The 20,904-nt window shown below is 27.7% G+C and overlaps 2 protein-coding genes across 9 annotated transcripts in view; one reads left to right on the top strand and one right to left on the bottom strand.

Annotated features, from left to right (window-relative positions):
• The window catches only part of LOC136989416 (zinc transporter ZIP10-like), a 77,248-nt gene that overhangs the window by 18,526 nt on the left and 37,818 nt on the right, over nucleotides 1-20,904 (top strand). The window contains exon 1 of one of the 3 annotated variants that reach the window (XM_067287546.1): nucleotides 20,538-20,668. The exons of 1 other annotated variant lie outside the window; for it this stretch is intronic. The gene's annotated coding sequence lies outside the window, so the exon portion shown is untranslated. Of the gene's footprint in view, nucleotides 1-20,537; nucleotides 20,669-20,904 lie in introns of those variants that run through there. One more of the 3 variants, XM_067287549.1, reaches the window with a different exon arrangement.
• The window catches only part of LOC136989420 (proton-coupled zinc antiporter SLC30A2-like), a 34,816-nt gene that overhangs the window by 9,637 nt on the left and 4,275 nt on the right, over nucleotides 1-20,904 (bottom strand). Inside the window, exon 2 of one of the 6 annotated variants that reach the window (XM_067287554.1) lies at nucleotides 19,670-20,148. The exons of 1 other annotated variant lie outside the window; for it this stretch is intronic. In XM_067287554.1, the coding sequence (XP_067143655.1) occupies nucleotides 19,670-20,047 (378 nt within the window). In that variant the 5' untranslated portion in view covers nucleotides 20,048-20,148. Of the gene's footprint in view, nucleotides 1-3,562; nucleotides 3,635-7,055; nucleotides 7,145-19,253; nucleotides 19,445-19,669; nucleotides 20,149-20,904 lie in introns of those variants that run through there. 4 more of the 6 variants (XM_067287555.1, XM_067287559.1, XM_067287560.1 and 1 more) reach the window with 4 other exon arrangements.

Genomic DNA, 20,904 nt, shown 5'->3' with positions numbered 1-20,904 from the left:
TTTTAAAGATGTATAAACAAGCTATGTATATTTCTGGTGACCTTTTGTTTAGGCACAATACTCATATATTATTCTTCTACTGGAATAGTTATCAAAGACTTCAGGTAGTATTATAAAATAAAACTGCAATGCCACAATTTTTCCTTTTTACAATGTTGTTACACAAGAAGTTGACTGTTACTTATAACACAAAGATGAATGTGGATTGACTAGCAATGAATACTCATCTATTGTTGTAGACTTCATTTCCAATTATTTGACTTACACTTCCAAAAGATAATCATATGGAGAAATAGTTCTGCAAGTCAAAACAAAAAACTCCACTTTAGCAACAGCACTTTTACAATTTGCTAGCATGAATAATATGAGCATTGAATAGAAGTACCTTGTGAAAGGCCATACACAAATGAAATTGGATTCTGTTCAGGCTTACACTGAGAAGAGATTGAAAAATCAGTTGATACATTGCCCAGTTGACTACATTTCTGTATGCTTCTTCCGCCTTAAACATAACACTTCCCCTTGGTACACCCACACAATTGAAAATAACTGCCAAATTAATAGAAACAACATCAAAATTTTACATTCTGAAAAAGATCCTTACAAACGGAGATTTAAAGAACATATTGAAATCAAAAAACACCCTAAAGAGCAACTCATTAATATTTCTGAGGGTATGACAATAAACCCCCAATGGTACCAACTAATAAAAGACATCGCCATCCGTTAAACATCATTTACAGCACACCCCACTGTTCAGATTGCCTTAGCTTTCGGTAACCTTACAACACATGTCAGTAAGCAGTCAAGTCCTGTTAAACTCCAGTCTTTACCCATCTCCACTCTCATCATGAACATAACACCTGCACTCCAAATGTAAGTTTGTATTTAAATAATATAAAATGTATAACTGTATATAAATATATATATTTTTAACAATTGTATTAAATCACAAATTTTTTGTTGTAGTAACTGTAACACTCCTGTTAAAAATACAGGAAAAAAATTATAAAAATTGTACCAACTTATAATAACGCATCAGCTTTATAATATGTAAGTTTCTATGTTTATTATTTTCCAATTTACGTGATCCTAAATACTGTCGGAAACCTCAACGTTTTTTGTAATTTCCTTAACAGCACTGAAGAGGGGTTGGAAAATAAACCAACCCGAAATGCATATGAATAAATAAACTAAGTTTCCCTAACCGTTTGCTGTTGGAGCGTCTACCAATTTCATTACTTGGCTTACAAAGACGATTCACACAATATTACATTTCTGTAATTGAAAGCCAGGTTCTTACTATGTTCATTATATTCAATGTGATATTTTTAAGAACTATGCCAATTTAGGCTTTGTAACATCCATCCATCAAGGCAAGTGCACAGGTGATCTATGCATATGTCACTGACATGCATGTTTTAAAGCACACTATAAGTAGGTTACTGTTCTACATGATTTATTTTTAGATGAGTGGGAAAAATCTTGTTTTGTCCAGAGGTTGCAAAAGTGTCTCAAACAATGCTCCTGTGGCATTACACAGAGCCTCCCTTGCAATCAGTAGAGACAAATTCAAACATCTCCAAGAGTTGGCAGTATTAATACCAAAGATATTCATCATTTCTACAACAATCTTAAGTATGTTAGCCAGAAATAAAAATTATTTTGATAATTGATAATGATTATTTTTTGATGAATATGTGATTGTATAAATGAAAAATGGCACTGTTTATAATGCAGATATGACTATTTCTGATTTGGTGATTGATTGATTGATTATTTAATGATAGTACTTTTTTGCTTTAAGAAAGTTCAATAGTAACTTTTATTTATTAGAATTAAAATATTTAACATTATGCATGAAAATGAATAATCAAACCTAAATATTGTAAACAACAGCTTGAAAACAAGTAATAAAAAATGCTTCATCTAGTACAGCATTCAGCTTACAAACCTTGTATCTCTATGGTTAAAAGCTGACACAAACCACTTAATTCCATCATCATAAACAGTAATTAGTAGTAACAAAATGAGACCACCACAGTAAGAAAGAACAGCTTTTTAGGTTGGTTGGTTGGTTGGTTAGTTGAAGTTTTTGGGCACAAGAGCTGTACAGGCTATGCTGAGCCATGTCAAATGGTAAAATTACAACTCTAACAACTTTTTAGGTGTATCTCTAAAAATTCATCACCACAAATGCTTTCTGTAAAGTAGATATTTTGGAGATACAAGATTTGTGAACTAGGCTGACAATTTGCAAGTTTGAACAATAGGATTCTAATTTTTTCAAAAATATTCTTAATATTAATATTATTTGGCTATCAGAATACAATTATTTAGTGTGGTAACTTAAGCAATTTTTGAAATGATTTAATTAAGTTCCAAAATGAAATGCTAATGAAGAGTAATTCATCTTGAAAACATTTTTATTTAACAAGTTTGAATTGAGACTTCCTATACAATTTTTGAAATAATTTATTTTAAAATAATAAGAAATGGAGAAAGATAAACCATTTTTACTAAAAATATAACTTTTAATATGGGCAAATTATTTCATAGTAATAATAATAATAAAAAAGCAATCACTTAAATTTTGAACATGAATAATAGATATTTCTAGTATGATTTGGTATATCTATTTTCCATGTCGTTTTTTAGTTTTGTGTGTTAGTGTATTAATTTTAAACAAATGATTATTTGCAGAAATTAAATTCTTGAAATAAAAAAAACAATGTTATTTCATATTTAAATAATTAAAATATACTTTTAGTAATGACAATACATTAAAACTACACATAAATTCATACATTCATTTACCAAATACTCTGATTGTTTAACATGATATAAACAGAAAGCTAGAACTCTAATTTTCGTGATGACCAATAATCAGAAAATTTTTTTATATAAATAGCATGCTACAGTTAATGGACATTTGTCATTAATTTCTTTTCTCAAATGCCATACAAAATAAAATATATTTTTGCAATTACACAATCAATGTAATTAAATGTAAAATTCAAACAACTTTTTTGAAGTCAACACTAAACATAATTTTATAAAAACAGAAAAATTCCAGAAAATAATACTAATCTTCCTTTAATTAAAAAAACAACAATTGAAATAATTTAATTTTAAAAAGTGAAGTTGTAATAGATCAAAATAGTTTAAAAATAAATGGATTATACTCGTTTTTATAAATTTGAAAAGAATAATTTATGTAGCAACATGTTTATCCTTTTAAGAATTAGCAATTTTATTTTAATATTTACAGTTTTAAGAGATTTCACAAACAAATTTTTTATAATAGCTTATAATTTTTTCTATAAAACATGAAAAATATATATTTTAAAACACTTATTAATGCTTAAAATTAATTTAATAAATATCCACCAATTAAGTTTATATTTTATCTACACAAAAGTTTTTTAATTCTGCTGCTTAAGTCCGAATAAATTTATGCAATAACTACATTTTTATTTTATAAGAAAATTATGATTTTATAATTTTAAATATTTTTCAATTTACATTAAAACAAAAAAGTTATTTTATGTAATTAACTTACCTCAAATGCAATAGTTAATTGTTGTTTATGCCAAACCATTTTAATTAGAGTCTTGATATATATTTACATTACAGTATATTAAGAGAATATGAAAAGTAATTATCTGTGGTTACAATAATAAGGTGACTAACAAAAACTAATTTTATTTACTAAAATAATTGTGGCTTATTCTATATGAGGAAATGTAAGTATTTTGTAGTGACATTTAAGCCAATGTAAAATTCTGATAATAATCTAGTCAAATTTCCTGTCTAGAGTTCACAGTTAAAGCCAATTAGTTTTTTACACTGATAATATATATCAAATATTTTAATAAACTTCTAATGTGGAAGGATATTAATTATCATGGTTTCGAATATTAAAAGTTTTAATGTGGCACATATATCAAAATTTTGAATATATTGCCTAAAATAAAAACAAACAAACAAAAATGTAAGAATATAACTTTTTATTATTAAATTATTTCATGTTGTTTTTTATATTGATATTTAACAGTTAACAATACATAATATGTTTAAAACTTATAATTAATCATTTTTGTTATATATTTATTCATTCGTACTCACATACAAATACAAACACATTTTAAGAGTTTGAAAGCTGTTTTATGTACAATAATAATAATTTCTTTCATATCTACGGAATTTAAAATTTAAAGGCATGATTTTCCAAAACGGTTCTTAAAGATAATTTTGAATTGGAATTTAAAAATCTGTTTGGGTCTATAGAAAACTGTTCATTTAAAATTATTAGTTCAATGAGTTATATGTACAGTACATGAAAATTCAGGGTTATAAATTTGCACATCATAACTAGATCTTTTCTATGAAAAAGATGTGTGGATTAATAATAATAATAAATTAATTAAATCAGTGAATCATTATTAATTATACTAGCAAAAGAGGAGGAGGTTGATAAAAGATCAGGGAATCCTTGAAGAGGTCGATAGTCAAAAACACTTGGAGGTCCTGGTTTTAAAGTATCTAAAAATTATAAGTAATGGATGTACTGTACTTTAAATTGTTTAATAGTTTCTTAAACAATACTTACCACACATCAGACTTTGGCATATGAATAGAATTAATAAAATTTGGATGAAGGTCATTAAACACAATTGAAAATGTTATTATCCATTATATTTATTTTTGTTGAAAACAAGAGCTCTAGAGCAGAAGTTAAAGTTTTTCAACATTTATTTTTGATTTACTTTACCGTGAAATATGATTTAAACATATATAATCTATCTTTGTTTGTAAGTACTCAAATTGATACAATTGTTCACTTAAAACAAAAATTTTAATTTCAATTATTTAAAAATAACCACAACAAAAAATTGATAATTCATTAATGATGATAATTAATATAAAAACCTTGAAAATTTATCATCAACAAAGCATATGTAATGATAAATTCATTATGATTAAGCATAGATAAAAGACAATTTTTAGCAATATGTGATATTTCCACATTTTAAAACATAATAAAAAAATGACAATAATATAATATTCTGAGATATATTCTCAGAGCTTTCTTAACACAATTGTCAAAAAATGCTACAAATGTAATTATCTAATCCAAATTAGTTCTTCCAGAGTGAAAATTTTCAAAAAATTCTTACTCAAATAGTTTGATTCAAAATATAATCTAACCCATTCTAAAAGCTTTACATAATTACAGTTAAGATTAGCAATGTGTTTGATTTCTAATAATCAAATGATAGTTATTTCTCTTGATAAGGACAACTATTATACTTTATTTATGTGTTTCTAGAAATTATAGGTGCTCATTTGTAAGTTTCACTTAAATCTGAGAAAGAAAGAATAATGTATAAAAATATCCAGAAATGTGGTGTGTTATTTTGTAAAGAAAACTACATTAATGGTCCAAAAGTTTTAGTTTTTGGATTTCCTCAAGATCCCAACTTAAGAATGAAATGATTAAGGTCTGTCAAGAAAGAATTTCAAACTACAAAATCTAAGGTAAGCTAATTTTTCAATAGAATATTTTTACTAAATTAACACACAAACTAAATATGAAATTATTGTTTTTATGATTAACATCAATTAATAAAAAAATAGCCTATTATAAATTACATTAGTAATTATTACTTTTAGGCAAAATGGATGCAATTAGAAAAATACAAGATTGTCTAGGAATAAGAATACAACACTTAAAAATTATTAATGTAATTCTAGTAAATTAATAACACATTAACTATGAATAGTAAAATATTTACGTAAAGTTCAAAAGATTTTTTATGATGTTATTTTGAAATGAAATAATCTTAGATATCTATTTTTTTTGGCCCTTTATTAAATGATTTATAGTTTATTTTTATACATATCGTGAAGTGAGATCTATTTCAACATTTAATATTAAATTATATTCCGTTCTTACATTATTATTATAATTTATTAAAATTGTTTTCACATTGACTGTAGAATATAATTAATCATAAAAATATAACATACTTTCCCAAATGTCAAATTTTGTACTACTGTTGTGTAATTTTTTCTCAACTATTGTATATAGTATGTCTAATTTGTAATAATAAAATTAATTTTTTATTAGTTAATATAGGTTTTTTTTTATTTGTAAATATATATCAGCTTAGTGTTTAGTTAAAATCTATAAAAACTAAATGTTAAAAATGTCAATGGTTTCTTAATTAACATAGATGACAATACCATAATTTCAATTATAAAGTAGATGTAATATCATTCTTTCAAACATAATTCAAAAGGAGAGATGGAGAAATAACTTCACACTAAATGAGACTGGAAAATAATACTAATAAAAAACTCATTCAACTTAAGAGCTTTTTTGTTTCCAGTCTGTTTAATGATAAAGACAAATGTTTTTGATCTAGACGAGATCTTCCTCAGGTCTATGTAAAATGGAATGCATTTTGGAATGTTAACTCCCATGACCCTTACATATATAAAATAGCGGTGTTTGGGGCCCTTACAAAAAGGGCTGTACAGATTACATGGATACACTCGTAGAACTCAAACATCTCAAGTGGGTTGCTATTACTCATGGATACCATAAGAACCTGATTTGGAATATAACCATATATAAAATACTTTCTCATGATTAATGATAAAAATAATTAAAAAGCAAATTAATTTCAATTTTATTCTGTAAAATACAATTATATTTAATATTATAAATTTTTAATATTTAAATTCAAATTAAATATATTGTTCTATTCTTTGTTACATAAAATATATGTAATCAGAAATGACATTACTACAAAATAAACCTAAGAATACAATCTGATATACTAATTATTTCTATATTAGTGATGATAAATATAAAAAGCAACCTTTAATTTTTACCATTGTACTATATATCCGTAAAGAAACAGAAGAGTTTACTAAATATATTTTTAAATTATTATAACTACAATATTATAACTAACAATATATATTTTTCCAGACATATTATCTTAAAAAAGTTTGATAATCTAATAAATATATAATAGTAATACCTGATAAGAATTTCTGCATCAGGTATATATAATCTTACAGGTTATACAGTCTGAAACATCTGATTAAAATGCTGAAAACATTATCAAATACATATGCTAATGCTAATACAAACAGCTGCACCATTTCTGACATGCACGTCATTTTCTCTAATTATAATCAGAATAGTTCATTTAGAATTTTTTTTAAAGTAGAAACTATCAATTATCATTACTGTAGAAGAGTTATGCATACTAATGAAAGTTACAGAATACTTTTTTAAATTTATATTAAATTAAAAAAGTATAAACTTCATTAAAATAATATTTTTCATAATTTCATTTTTCAATTATTATTACATTATTAAAAATAAATCAATAAACAAAATGCAAGTCATTAAATAATTTTTTAAATCTGTGAACAAAATTTATAAATATTACATTTATTGTCTGATTAATTACAGTATTTATCTCTCTAATATAAGTCAGAGATATCTCTTCTTTAATCCTATTCACTAATAACAATAAAAAATTAATGTTTAAATATTCTGAATAGTAATGTGCATTTAAACAAGGAAAAAATTCTTAATTTAGCATTATATTATATACTTTTGTCTACTTTGGATGTTCTTATGTACTAGCACTTGTTATACGGAGAGAAGAGAAAAACATAATTTCCAATTAAAATATATTTATTGTAATGTAATCTTGTTAGCATTATATTACTTCTATAGAGAAGAATGACTTTCTGTATCTTATCAAAGTGAAAAAAGTTTGATATGGTATTTTTAATAATAGTATATTAAAAAGTTACATTTGAATTTTTGATTTGTTTTCCTTTTTTATTATTAATTAATATGTGATTTCAAATACATGTGACAAATTACTGATTGCTTAGTTACTTCACATTTATAATGATATTGATAGAATACACAGTACTTTTGAAAAAGAGAACATGAAAAATGTAACAGCTTATTTCTGCAATAATCAATATAACAGATATGTAAAATTGAGATATATTTAAATATGTCATTCTTGTAATTTCAGTATGCTATATTTGTCATACTATTCAAATTGTAACTATCATAATTTTCTGCAAATAAGCTGCAGATTATTTGTGTTTAAAAGTCAATTTGAAAGCAGGAACAAGTTATGCAATGGTGTGAATTATCTGCCAATTTTAATTTGCAATTATGATTTTATCAAACAGCTTTTCCTTTCTCTAAAATTACCTAGAATACCTGTAGAAAATATGAAAAATCTTTATACATTAGATATGTCACTTTGCTAACAGTATTTCCTGAAATCACCAAAGATATGAATACACTTCTTTCTTCTTTAGTTCTCTCCTATTCATTTTCTTTGCATCAATTCACATTTTAATTATTAATAGACATTCTTACTCAACTGGTATCTTGAAATCTGATAAATTTCTAGTTAATTACCAATGTATATAATGTCAACATTTCAAAAATTTATTTAGAAACTGAATGTGTGAATTTGTTGCATGCTAACTGATTGATTTTTTAAAAATTGCTATAAAGTGAACTTTCGTGACAAAGATAATTATCAATACAGTAGAGCATCGATTAACCAACTCAATTGGGACTGGAGTTGGTCGGATAACTGAAAGTGTGAAAAATACATTATTAGTATAGCATATTAGTATATCCCATGTAATTAGTATATTAGTATATCGCTATTAACCTACTTTGCGTTGAATTTTCATCAATGTTAAGCCTAACAAAATTTTTTTTAAAATAATAATCGTCACTATTGTATCGTTAAAAATTAATTCTTTATTTTGCACAAAATAAATACAGTACTGTACTGTATATTGAAAAATATAAAACAAAAAAAAATATATTCGGGTTACATATTTTACATAAAGTAGGTCTATACATTAGAAAAAGAAGTCCAAAATTTTCATTTGCTTCACAGCTGACACTTTTTTTGCCACTAAATCTTGCACACGTTTTAAAAACAGCAATTGGATAGCATTGTTAAATAAGCCTCGTTTAAATACTGGCCTCCCTTTCATGGTCGAGCCAGTGTTGTCAGTAAAGCACGCAGAAATTTAACAAAAATAATATTAAAGTAGCCAAGACATAGCCAAATATTGTAGCGCCACATCACTAGCGGACATTTGAATTTGCCAACTAGAACGCAGTCAGTTAACCGATGTGACGATTGATCGGGGGTCGGATAATCGATGCTCTACTGTACATATATTTAAAATAAAAGCCCAAGATTGACTGCAATATTTCTCCTTGTTTATGCAGAATTGCATTACTCTCTACCATTTTGCTGACAAGCTTTAAATGTGATGCCATTACCATTTAATAATTACCAATAATAATAGATATAATTTTATAAATTTTAGGTCTAACTTCATATAAAATTTATTTGTATACCATAAAAAAAACATTCATTTAAAATTTAATTATTACCATATAACTTACAAGTTAGAAGACAGCAGTATAATAAATTAAATTTAAAAGCTGAGTTTATTCCAATATTGATAATACTCAAGTTGAACAGTCAGTTATCAATATTGGAATTAAGGTGCATCCTGTAAGTATAAAACCACCCTTTTTCTACATTTTTTTCACACTTTTTAAGTACAATGATACTGCTATGTAAAGCAGTACATTAAAATATGACAACAAAACATAATTATAAGTTAGTGTGTTCTAAGTTAAATACTTCTTAAAACAATTTATTGTTTTTGGTATTTGTCTCTCCTATAAATATAAAGCCATGTATTTTATAAAGTAAACATTTGTCACAATTAGGTCTACTATTTCTACATTAAATATATTACATATAGTGTATGTGAGGTTAGGAATATGCAAATGAGCAATTATTTTTCAGCTTTTTTATGAATATGGAATGGCTAAAGGAAAACCTTTAACTGATACAGAAAAGGGTATTTTTGCTTGTAAGGAAAATGGCTATTCTGAAAGAGAAACTGAACAAATTAAACAGGTCTCATACAGTAGTGAACAACATTTTTCAAATAGGTGAAAACTATGATAAGAAGAAGCCAACTGGCAGGCCTAACAAAGTTATACCAATAACAAAATGGGTGATTTTGCATGAGGTGATAAATTCTACATCTTTACATGCCCCTATGTGGTATACATGCACAAAAAACTGCACCTGCCGTACAGCAATGGAATAAGGAGAAACATCTATACTGGGCCAACCAGCACATGTCTTGAACTGAAAGATGGAAGGAAATAATTTGGAGTAATGAGGAAAAGTTCAATCTCGATGGACCCAATTGTTGGGCATAGTATTGGTACAATCTCCACAAATATGAATAACTGCAAACATCCACAAGGAAATGATAGTCTGATGATTTGAGCCTTTCATATGGAATAGAAAAACACCTTTATCATTTATCAAGCATTGAATAAATGCCATAGCTTACCAAAAGATTTTGGAAAATTATTTTCTGTCTTATGCAGAAAGCATTACAGGAACTATTTTTTTTTCAAAATAATGTACCTTTGCACAGGGCTAAGAGCACGAGTGGTTCTTGAATAATGGAGTGCCAATAAGTAATTCACCTGCCTGTTCCCATACAAAACATATGAGGCACGCCATTTACGGAAATGGGCAACAGTACATATCAATTGAGGAGTTGCAAAATGTGATTGAACAGAAATAATACTAAACAATAAAACACAGAATGTTCTATTTTTGATAAATATGAATTAAAAAATCATTTTTATTTATTAGTATTTTTTTTTCTCTGCAAGTTTTTATTATAGTCTGTTATTTTTTCAAATATTCAATTGCTTTAGACTGTATCTTCAATATTCTTGTTTGAATTTATGTAGGATCTGATAATGAGTTTACAGTCCCAAAACATTTAAATAAATGTTTTTGGAACATATCTGCAATAAATCTTGAACTCTTAATTTATTCTAGCATTATACTTTTCTTCTTACATTGATGTCTAATGTTGTAAATGTGAGGAATAATTAAAATGCACAATTCAGTAGAGCAGACAGTTAATATCATCACCATCAACTTTTTTTCTGGAGATGGAAGTAATTTTTTGTTAGATTAACAGGTCTAGAAATGTATTATAAGGACACGTGGAAATTTATTTACACCATTAAAAAAAATCAACTTTCCAAATGAAAGAGAGAAGAGTGTGCATTTGTATTACACAAAACTCAGCTTAAACAAGATATATGTTTTTAAAGAAATAAGCAGTTTTACCTATTTGTCAGTTCTGTAGCATAGACTGGATGACATCATCTTTAATATAGTGTTGCCAAGGTTAAAAAAAAAATAAAATAAAAAATAATTATGGTTTGTAGTAAATTCATAAGGAACAATGGAGGTGAAAAATTGCAGACAATTATTTTACATTTTTTTCTGTTTCCCAATTAATTGTTTTGGTAAATATAACTTATAAACATAAAATTGAGCATAGAGGGAGACAATGACAAAAGATCATTATTTCAACAATATTCTAACTTTTATTTTACACAAGAAGCAAACTCATATTCAACAGATAAAGGGGGAACTCTTCACCTCATCCAATAATTTTTTAAAATTAATTAAAACAAAAAAGCATGTTATTTTTATTTTAACATAATATTATATATCTTCTATTATAAATTTTAAAAAAAATCTTTTTATAGTGACAATATGATGTTCTATTATCCAATCAGAAGTAATGATCTAATAAACCCATTATTTAAACAGTGTTATCGCTGATCTAACTAACATACACACAATTCATCTTTGTTTTATCAACATGGAATTAAAAAAACTTTTTTTTTTTTTTTGACAAAACAGCAAATGCTTAGGAGAAAGCATAAGAGTAAAATTTGTCAGGTAAATTCTACATCTAAAAGAATAAAAACAACTGAGTCCCCTGAAGGCCATGAAGTCTGACTTGAGCAACATCGAATAAGAATGGCTTTGTCAAGGGCTGCAGAAAGAGCATCAAAGCATCAAACTTGACTTGAGCAAAATAGATTTTGTTGCTCTATGTTACAACGGATAATATAAACTACATAAGTTGTAGAAATATTAGCAACTCTTCTTGAATTTCTTGAAATCTCTACTCTTCTCAATTCTTCAATCTCTAATTCTGTCATGGTTGATGGGGGAATTTCTAGTTTACTATATGTATATATTAATAGAAAGAGGGTTTCAGTTTGTTCAATTTATTTTGAGTTAATGGCTCAGGCTAAAAAAACAATTCAGATATCAAATTAAAGCTCTTACCCTGTAGACGATGCTGCTGAAATGAGATTTGAGAAAGCTGCAATGATTCAAATGTGGTAGAGTGGCAAAGGTACAATGCTAAGTTTTTTGAGACAAAAATGTTGGACACTCTGCAAGTTGTTTGGCTTGATATTTTTAATGAGAAAATGTTGGTGGTAGAAACAACATTAATTTTAGAGACTGTTGCCATAATGAAAAAGTAAAGTTGCATTCTATCTGTTCTCATGAGATTCTCGAGAACATTCTGCAAGGAAAACTCAACTACTACAGAATACCTAGCAACGTATTTTTGAGATATCCAATAGAATTTCTGCACACAACTGAGATGAGTGGACTTCCACCACAAGTTAGCATTAAAGATCAGAATTGTACTGTATTCATGTTCATCATGAACCTTGACATTAATAAAGGGTTGATTAATGGAATGAGATTAGTTATATGTTTAACAACACAATTATCATCAATAACCATATTTATTTCAAAATAGCAGGCAAATTGTTTTACACAATTGTAAAGTATTGGCTCTAAAAAAGGATCTAAATTAGCTGAATTAGTTATGATTAAATTTGATAAAATACTAAATATAACTCTAGTGTTGTGTTTAAAATATGTAGGTGATTATTTAATATTTTATAACTCCCAAGAAATTAATAGTAGTACAATGTGGAAAGGTAACAGAAAAATATTAAATTTGATATCAAAGAAGAAAGTGAAAATAAATTAAATTTATCACAGATATTACAGTTTTATTTATATAGATAAGTGAATAAAAGTTCATTCTTGGACATTATGAACAAAAATAAAAGTATAGTAAAATATATATTTTACTATAATTTTATTTTTGTATATAATGTTTTGATTATCAAAAGAATGTTTTATGTATTTAAATTAATCTATGTACTAGCTTTTGTAAATCATAGATGACTATTTGAATTTTAAAATTAAACTTTATTTCAGAACTTTGATGTTGAATATGTATAACTAAAGACTAACTGGACAAAGACACATTTTTTTTTTTTTTATATTTTTATTTATTAAATTATTCACTATTTTAATCTTGCATAGATATATAACCAAATGATTACCTTAAATAATTGGGCTATATAAATATGTGGATACAGGTAATCTCCGAAACTACTCATCCGATTTCAAAAATTCTTTCACCAATATTTAGAATGGACCTTCAGGGTGGACATAGGCTATATATTATTCCGTTAAACATTCATATAAATTAAAAGATATCATCTAGGATTAAGGCTTTTATGTCCAACAGATGGCGCTAACTCCGACAACCTAAGTTTGCTTTACTGTGAGGCATTACGCTTTTCTGTGAGAATGGACTAAAGCGGATCATCTTCTATCTATCTATATAAATAAAAATGTAATGTTCGTTTGTTCCTACTGATTCCTTTGAAATTTTGACACAACGTTGCATTCGAATACGCACGTGATTTTATATAATATACGTGTCGAAATTCCCCACCCACCGGGGGAGATGGACGAGATTAAGGCTTACCGTAAAGAAATCTGTTTCTATTATACTATTTTAGATGCAGTTTTTTGCGTTTTAATAGGGTACGTCAACAGAATATACATTAAAAAGGTATTTTTCGATATTCCCCTGCGGGGAGTGGGACAGGAATAAGACTTACCGTGAAGAACTTGGCTTCTATTTATACTATTTTAGATGAGGTTTTTTTGTGTTTTGATTGCGTCTTAATAGGGTTCGTCAAGAGAATGTACACTAAAAAGGGATTTTTTAAAATTCCCTCCACGGGGGAAGTTTTATACATTTATAATAGATACATTTTAAGCCACGACAACACGTGGCAGGGTCTGCTAGTGTATTATAAGCCTATACTACTGTATAATGCACTACTGCATTTTATTAATTGTAGTTTTGTGATTTTTTTTCCAACTTCACTTTAGTCGTCACATCAGATAACTCTACACATTTCCACTTTCCCTTGGGGTGTCGACTTATGCAGAGTCGACTGTATATATTTATACCATTTGGATTGAAATTGTAGTGATTTAAATAATGAATACAGATGGTTGCAAAAGTCTCTCACTGTCCAATTATTTCAAAAACTAATAAGGCAATCACAATATACATTGGCAAAAGGTCTACAATGTTGGGCATGCATTAAACAATATTGCAATTTCCATCCTCCAGTCCTTCTATTGGAGAGGGCTGTTGTAATCTCAGCCCCTAATGAAAATAGGGCAGCATTGTCAATTACAAAGTTGTGACACATAAAAAAAATATACTATCACCTTTTGGTTTATTCCAAAATATCAAATGGAATCCCAAAATAGGCTGTCAAATATGGCAGGTGAATGCTTCACTGCACAAAACACAAGAGATTGCAAATGCATCACCTCATAATACAAATGCAATGTAGTATGAATAGTGTAATAGTTGAATGTGTGGTTAGGTTTATATGGTGATTAGGTTAGCACTATTTCATTAAACAAAGTTTGATATTTTCTGTTAAATCTGATTATTAACATATCCATACCATTGCTAACCTAATTTAAACCACATAGTCAACTGTGTTATGCAGTGATGCACTGCAACCTCTTGTGCTTTGTGCAATGAAGTGTTTACTTGTCATACATGACAGCCTGTTCTGGGATCCCATATGATATTTTGGAATGCACTAAAAGGTGACAGTATATTTTTTTTTCATGTGCTGCAACTTTATAATTGACAATTTTGACCTAGTTTCTAATTAGGGGTTGAGTTTACAACAACCCTTTCCAATAGAACTGGAAGGGACAGAAATTTGCACTATTGTTTAGCACATGCTAGTCATAGTGTACATTGTCAAAAGGCCTACAGTGATTGCCCTATTAATTTCTGAAGTAATTGGCCAGGAAGAGACTTTTGTTACCAGCCTATACACAGTGTGTCTCAAAAATACATGTCATAACCTCAGGAATGAGTTCCTTCATATGGACAATAAAAACAGTTTATATCAACACAGGTCCTGAAGTGTTTGCTTAGTTTCCAAGTTTTGAAGGTTTGTCTTGGTTTCTGAGTTACGAATGGAAAAGTCTTATCTCTCACAGGCGATTTCCTTCATAGCAAGGTACTAACAGGATCTAGTGGTTTTTCCATTCCAACTATGTATTCAAATCAAAGGCAAGCAAAAAATAAGCACTTTAAAGTGCATATCAAAAACTGTTTGAATGGAAAAACCACCAGATTCTATGAGTACCTTGTGATGAAGGAAATAATCTGTAGGAGATAAGACATTCCTGTTAATAACTGAGAAACCAAGACAAATCTTTGTAAGATGATATAAACCAGGGGTCGGCAATTTTTTTGTTGCTAAGAGTGCAATAAAAGTTTTAAAAACCATCAAGGGTGCATAGTTTAATTTTTGAAAAAAAATCACAAATAAATAAACAAAATTATATTTTGAAATATGTATATTTTTACAAAATAAAGATTATATATGCATGTAATAACTAAAAACTGAAAATTAAAAATACATACATAACACAACACAATCAAATTAAGTAAAATTACAAGTATATATATTTGTGTTTGCATGACTATGGTTCTAGCAAGCACATCTAAAATGTGCCCTGGGCACTATATTGCCAACCCCTGATGTAAACAGTTATGTTGTAGACAGACTTTCAAAACACAAAAGCCAAGCATGTCCAGACCTGTGTTGAATATAAAATCTTTTTATTGTCTGCATATAAGTAACTCATTCCCGAGGTTATGCTATGTATTTTTGAAACACCTTGTACATAGCTATGTTCTTGTGAAAATTATCCAAAAATACAAAGAAACATATTATTGCAAAAATGAAATACAGATAGTATTCACCTTAACTGATTTACCTGACTGACTTATGAGTACTAAATAACAGTCATTTAAAAAATATTAAATATATATTTAATATTTTTGATCAAAAAATTAAAATTATTTACAAATATAAACATTGAATAATCCAATTTTTAATTAATACTAAGCAATCTGCCACATTGTGTTGAGTTATAGTATGGCTACATTTATATCCAATTAGAAATGTAGCTATAACAATTCAGCAGACTTTTTGATATTAAAATTATGAGAACTTTATTAAAAAAATACTATATTGAGCTTAAATCAATTTACAGTCAAATTTCAACTTAGTGTCACTATTTGTTTGTTTCTGAAACTGGTGCTAAATGATATATCTCAAACTATTAGCATTATACAGATTATATATATATATATATATATGTCAGTACTTCTCACAGTATAGTGCATGGACAATGGTGGTCATGATCATGTACTAAACGATCTACAGATTAACCTAGTCATTTCTCTAAACTGCAGTGCTAAGCTGTTTAATCAAACAAAACAATATTTTTATACACTACTCACCTTTTACATTATGTTATTAAATAGATACAATTAAAATCTTTTGGCATGCACATAAGATGATTTTTATAGCTTAAGAAGAGTATGGGAGCATATATGGCCATTAGATCTGTGATGCAGTTTAAGTGGTCTACTTTAAGAATCATTGATATATATTAATGAGAACTACAAACAAATTTGAGTCTGAAAGTGACGATCACATAGTTTGGTGATAATGCTGTTTGCAATGTAAAAATCACACATTTAATAATTAAATTCAAACTTTGGAAACTAGTAGAGCAATCGCAAACATAAAAACTAGTTGTTGTTTTTGTATTTAATAATTCACAGATAATGAAGGTTTCTCTATGTAATATTTATGGAGAAGATCCAATCACAAGTATTCATTGATGTTTCACAACGATGGTATTTAGAAGGGCACTACATCAACAGTTGACTGTATCATCAAAAATTATTGAAATACTTATTTTCATATATCTACAACATTGAAGCATAAAAAGTTACATGATATATAAAATTAATATTCTGCAAAGACCAACACTCATTGTTATAACACAGTGTTTTTCCAAGAAAAAAAGTTTTAGGTGGTTAAATACATATTTTATAATGTTTATGTGATTTTCACAATAGATAAATCATTTAGATAAGAAACTGAACTTCTTATTTTTATTGTAATAAAATATAATTATTGCTAAATTTTAGTTATTGAATTATTGCTAAAGATTATTTGGATATGATTTTTATATTATTAAAAAAGAACATTTATATATATTTTTCGTCTTAAAACATATACACAGTATTTAGATAAAAATTCTGTAAGATAAAATTACCAGTATTTATTGGTAAACAGTGTACATGTTCCTAAATATTTGTTGTGTTATTTAATACATTGAAATTTAGAAATAACAAATTATGCATCACAATAAAATTTTAATTTAAAAATTAAAATAAGTATAAAATTATTATTTAAATAATGATTTTATACTTACTAAATACAAACAAGTAATTTATACAATTTATATTCTACTCAGAGATGAAAAGACTTATTTATAAATTTCATACTAAAGAATTAATATAAATCTTGACAGATACAATAAGCCAATCCTCTTGTAAATAATCTACAAAGAAAAGATTTTAAGAGTTCAGTACAATTTTTTTTGATAAGTGAATTCACAGAGAAATAAACATAAGTTCATTTTTGGGTTTTTAGTATTCTTAAAAATATCAAATCATAGTTTTATTAGAGATGGCTTCAAGACTGGTGACAGCTTTCTATTTAGGTAACAGAACCAGAATAGATGGACAGATATTTACTTGAAATAGCTTGGTAGATATATTTTCCAGAAGACAAAAATATTTTTTTGTGATTTTAGGCTCCCTTATTGTGACCACACAGTTCTTTGTAAATATAGAAGTTGGCATAAATTTTAAAATAGTGAAAAATTTAATAATGTTATTAAATTTTTCACTATTTTAAAATCCATGAATGTTGATGAGTCTGATAAAATTTTGTTATATAACCTTGCCTCCTAACACGTTTCTATGTTATTCACACTTCCAAACATATAACATTAGTCAATCATTTATCGGGAATATGATCCCAAAAAAGGATGTATCATTTCAACATATTAACTAATCAATCATTAATTAGTGATATATTTTTTATTGGTTTTCATTCAAAACTTACTTTTTTATATGAGACGATAATGATGAAGCTAGAGCACGAGGTGGCAACATGCTGCCAATAAGTGCTTTTGCTAGAATGCTTTTTGTGTGCAGAGCATGTGTCAACTAAGGTGTGTTCAGGATGTACACAATGTATTGAAATATTCAAATGCATGATACAGCTAAAATGTAGACATTGGTTTTAATATACTATTGTTTGATTAATTACCCTCTCCTACAATCCTAACAATATTTTGAGCCAAACCATATTTATTCTATAGAAATGATAAACAAGTAAAAATTATTAAATTCGTTGACAGTTTTTAAACATGTTTATACAATTTTCTACTAATACAATATAGAAAATAAAGGAGTTTGGCCAGATCCACCATTGGTTAGAAGTTGGACAAATGTCACTACCAACATATTTACCTCTCACATAAACAACAGTCACACTTAATCCTTTTTTCCTGCTTTCTTAGCAAAACGACGCACATTGTAGCTGCAAGTATATTTCCGCGGCAGTTATCGACACGACACCAACAGGTAAAATGTAAATTAACCTGCAGAATACGGAATTAAATATAAAAAGTTTATTTGTTTGCTTTTATTTCGGAAACCAGTTTTAAGTAAAATTTTTAAAACCTCGATCTTTCAGCCACTTTCAAATAGTAGCCTAAATATTCATTTGCCAATCACATTATCTGAATAGAAAGCCACCTCCTTTACTGAAATACTATTTAACGTTTATACACACACTATATTAAATATTTATTTTAAATTTATATCAGAGATGGTTCCAGGAGAGGAGCCAAGAGGGCCACGGCCCACTTGTTTCAACCGGCAATAACTTACGACAACGGCTCAGAACGATTTCCGAACACAAGTCATCATCAATTTTATAAATACTATACCTTTGACATTTTCAGCATATACTAATAGCACAGAATATTCTTAAAACATAAATTAAAACTTAAAAAAAAATGCTGCAGCCACCATATACATCAACCAAACAAATAACTTTTGATTAGAGTAGACAAAGCATTTTGTTTTATTTATATAATGTATAAAACAAAACATGTTTCTTGCCTAATCTTCGATTTGTATCCTGAATGACGATAATATTATTATTTAATTTCGGTATTATTATAACAATTTCTATTTAAAATGTTTAATGTAAATCATTTTTAATGTTTATTTGACGGCGATGTCGTAGCGTATAATAATAATTTATTACGTTAACACATTTGAAATATGTTCAACAATATTTAATGCTTTTAGTTCCGCATTTAATTAAATTTTAATAATAATATGCAAGAAACTAGTTTACCAATAAAAGTGGGACATCATCTTGAATATCTCCATTGGAACAAATCCGTGGAACGTCGACATCATTAATGGGATTTTGTTCTTCCTTCGTCTTTTCGGTATGTTGGATTGATAAAGTTCTATTTCGATTGTAATTAGGTAAACTACCGGAAGACGAAATAAAAGAACTGGAAAGACTTCTACATCTTCTGCAAATACAAACCTCTTCGTCGTAATCTTCCATTTTCAGACACAATTGATTTTTTTCCAAGTTTAAAAGTTCCTCGTCTTCTAAATTATGAAATTCTTCTCCGATAATATCAAATTTAAAAGGATTCAATAATAAACACTCCCTTTGAGTACTTCCAGCAGACATCCAGCATCCGCCATTTTCTTCCATAACAAACCGGACATATGAGATTTTAACCAGTTTTGTCACGCCGTCTGCGATTAGTCGAATAGCGGATTATCGTCCAATCAGTTTAGCGAGTATAAAACTTACTATCAAAATAAAAACATTCCTATTTCAGAATAGTAAAAATTTTAAGAAAATCTTGTCAGTTTTGTTAATTATCAAAGAAACATTTGGTTAATAATTTTTCTAATTTTACGAATTATTATTTTAAATTATTTATTTCGTTTCGTTTTCTTTCGCCAACAGACACGTATTTGTTTCTGTAGGGAATATTCCCGACATAATCTTAAATTTTTCTCGAAAAATATAAAATTAAAACAAAAAATAAGTAACCGCTATTAATAAAATCTTTCAAATTATGTCACTTAAAATTATTAATAACGCATCAATTCGATTTACGGCGCGACATTTCCACCGAGAGGGAAATTATAATAGGGAATTCGGGAAATTTGACCAGCTCGTGTTGCGTTAGGGATGAATGTTCGCGTCACGTGATTGACTTCTCTTCCATCAGTACGTCACAATCCGCCATGATGGAGGAGAGGTGTCTGCACACGGCTCGAAAGTAAAGACAATCTCGCGGGGATATTTGAAGCTTCGTCAGAGGTAAGTCGTTATCCGATTGTCCGGACACGTGTTACACGTTCAGTCAGCAAAATTTGATAAGAGTCGTACGTCGTATTTTATTTTCGCTGGCATTTACCGTCATTGACCGTAAAAGGTAGTGCGATAAAACCCGATACTCTTCGCTGTCGTTCCTATAGGGAATGAAGATGAGGAGTAAAAGAATTTTTCGTCTTAACCATTTTCCATCCGATAAATTTTTTCCGATTTTCTATCCA

Source organism: Centruroides vittatus, unplaced genomic scaffold (assembly GCF_030686945.1).
Source record: "Centruroides vittatus isolate TY-2023 unplaced genomic scaffold, ASM3068694v2 scaffold_520, whole genome shotgun sequence".
NCBI lineage: Eukaryota > Metazoa > Arthropoda > Arachnida > Scorpiones > Buthidae > Centruroides > Centruroides vittatus.
This window is presented reverse-complemented; position numbering and strand designations above follow the sequence as displayed.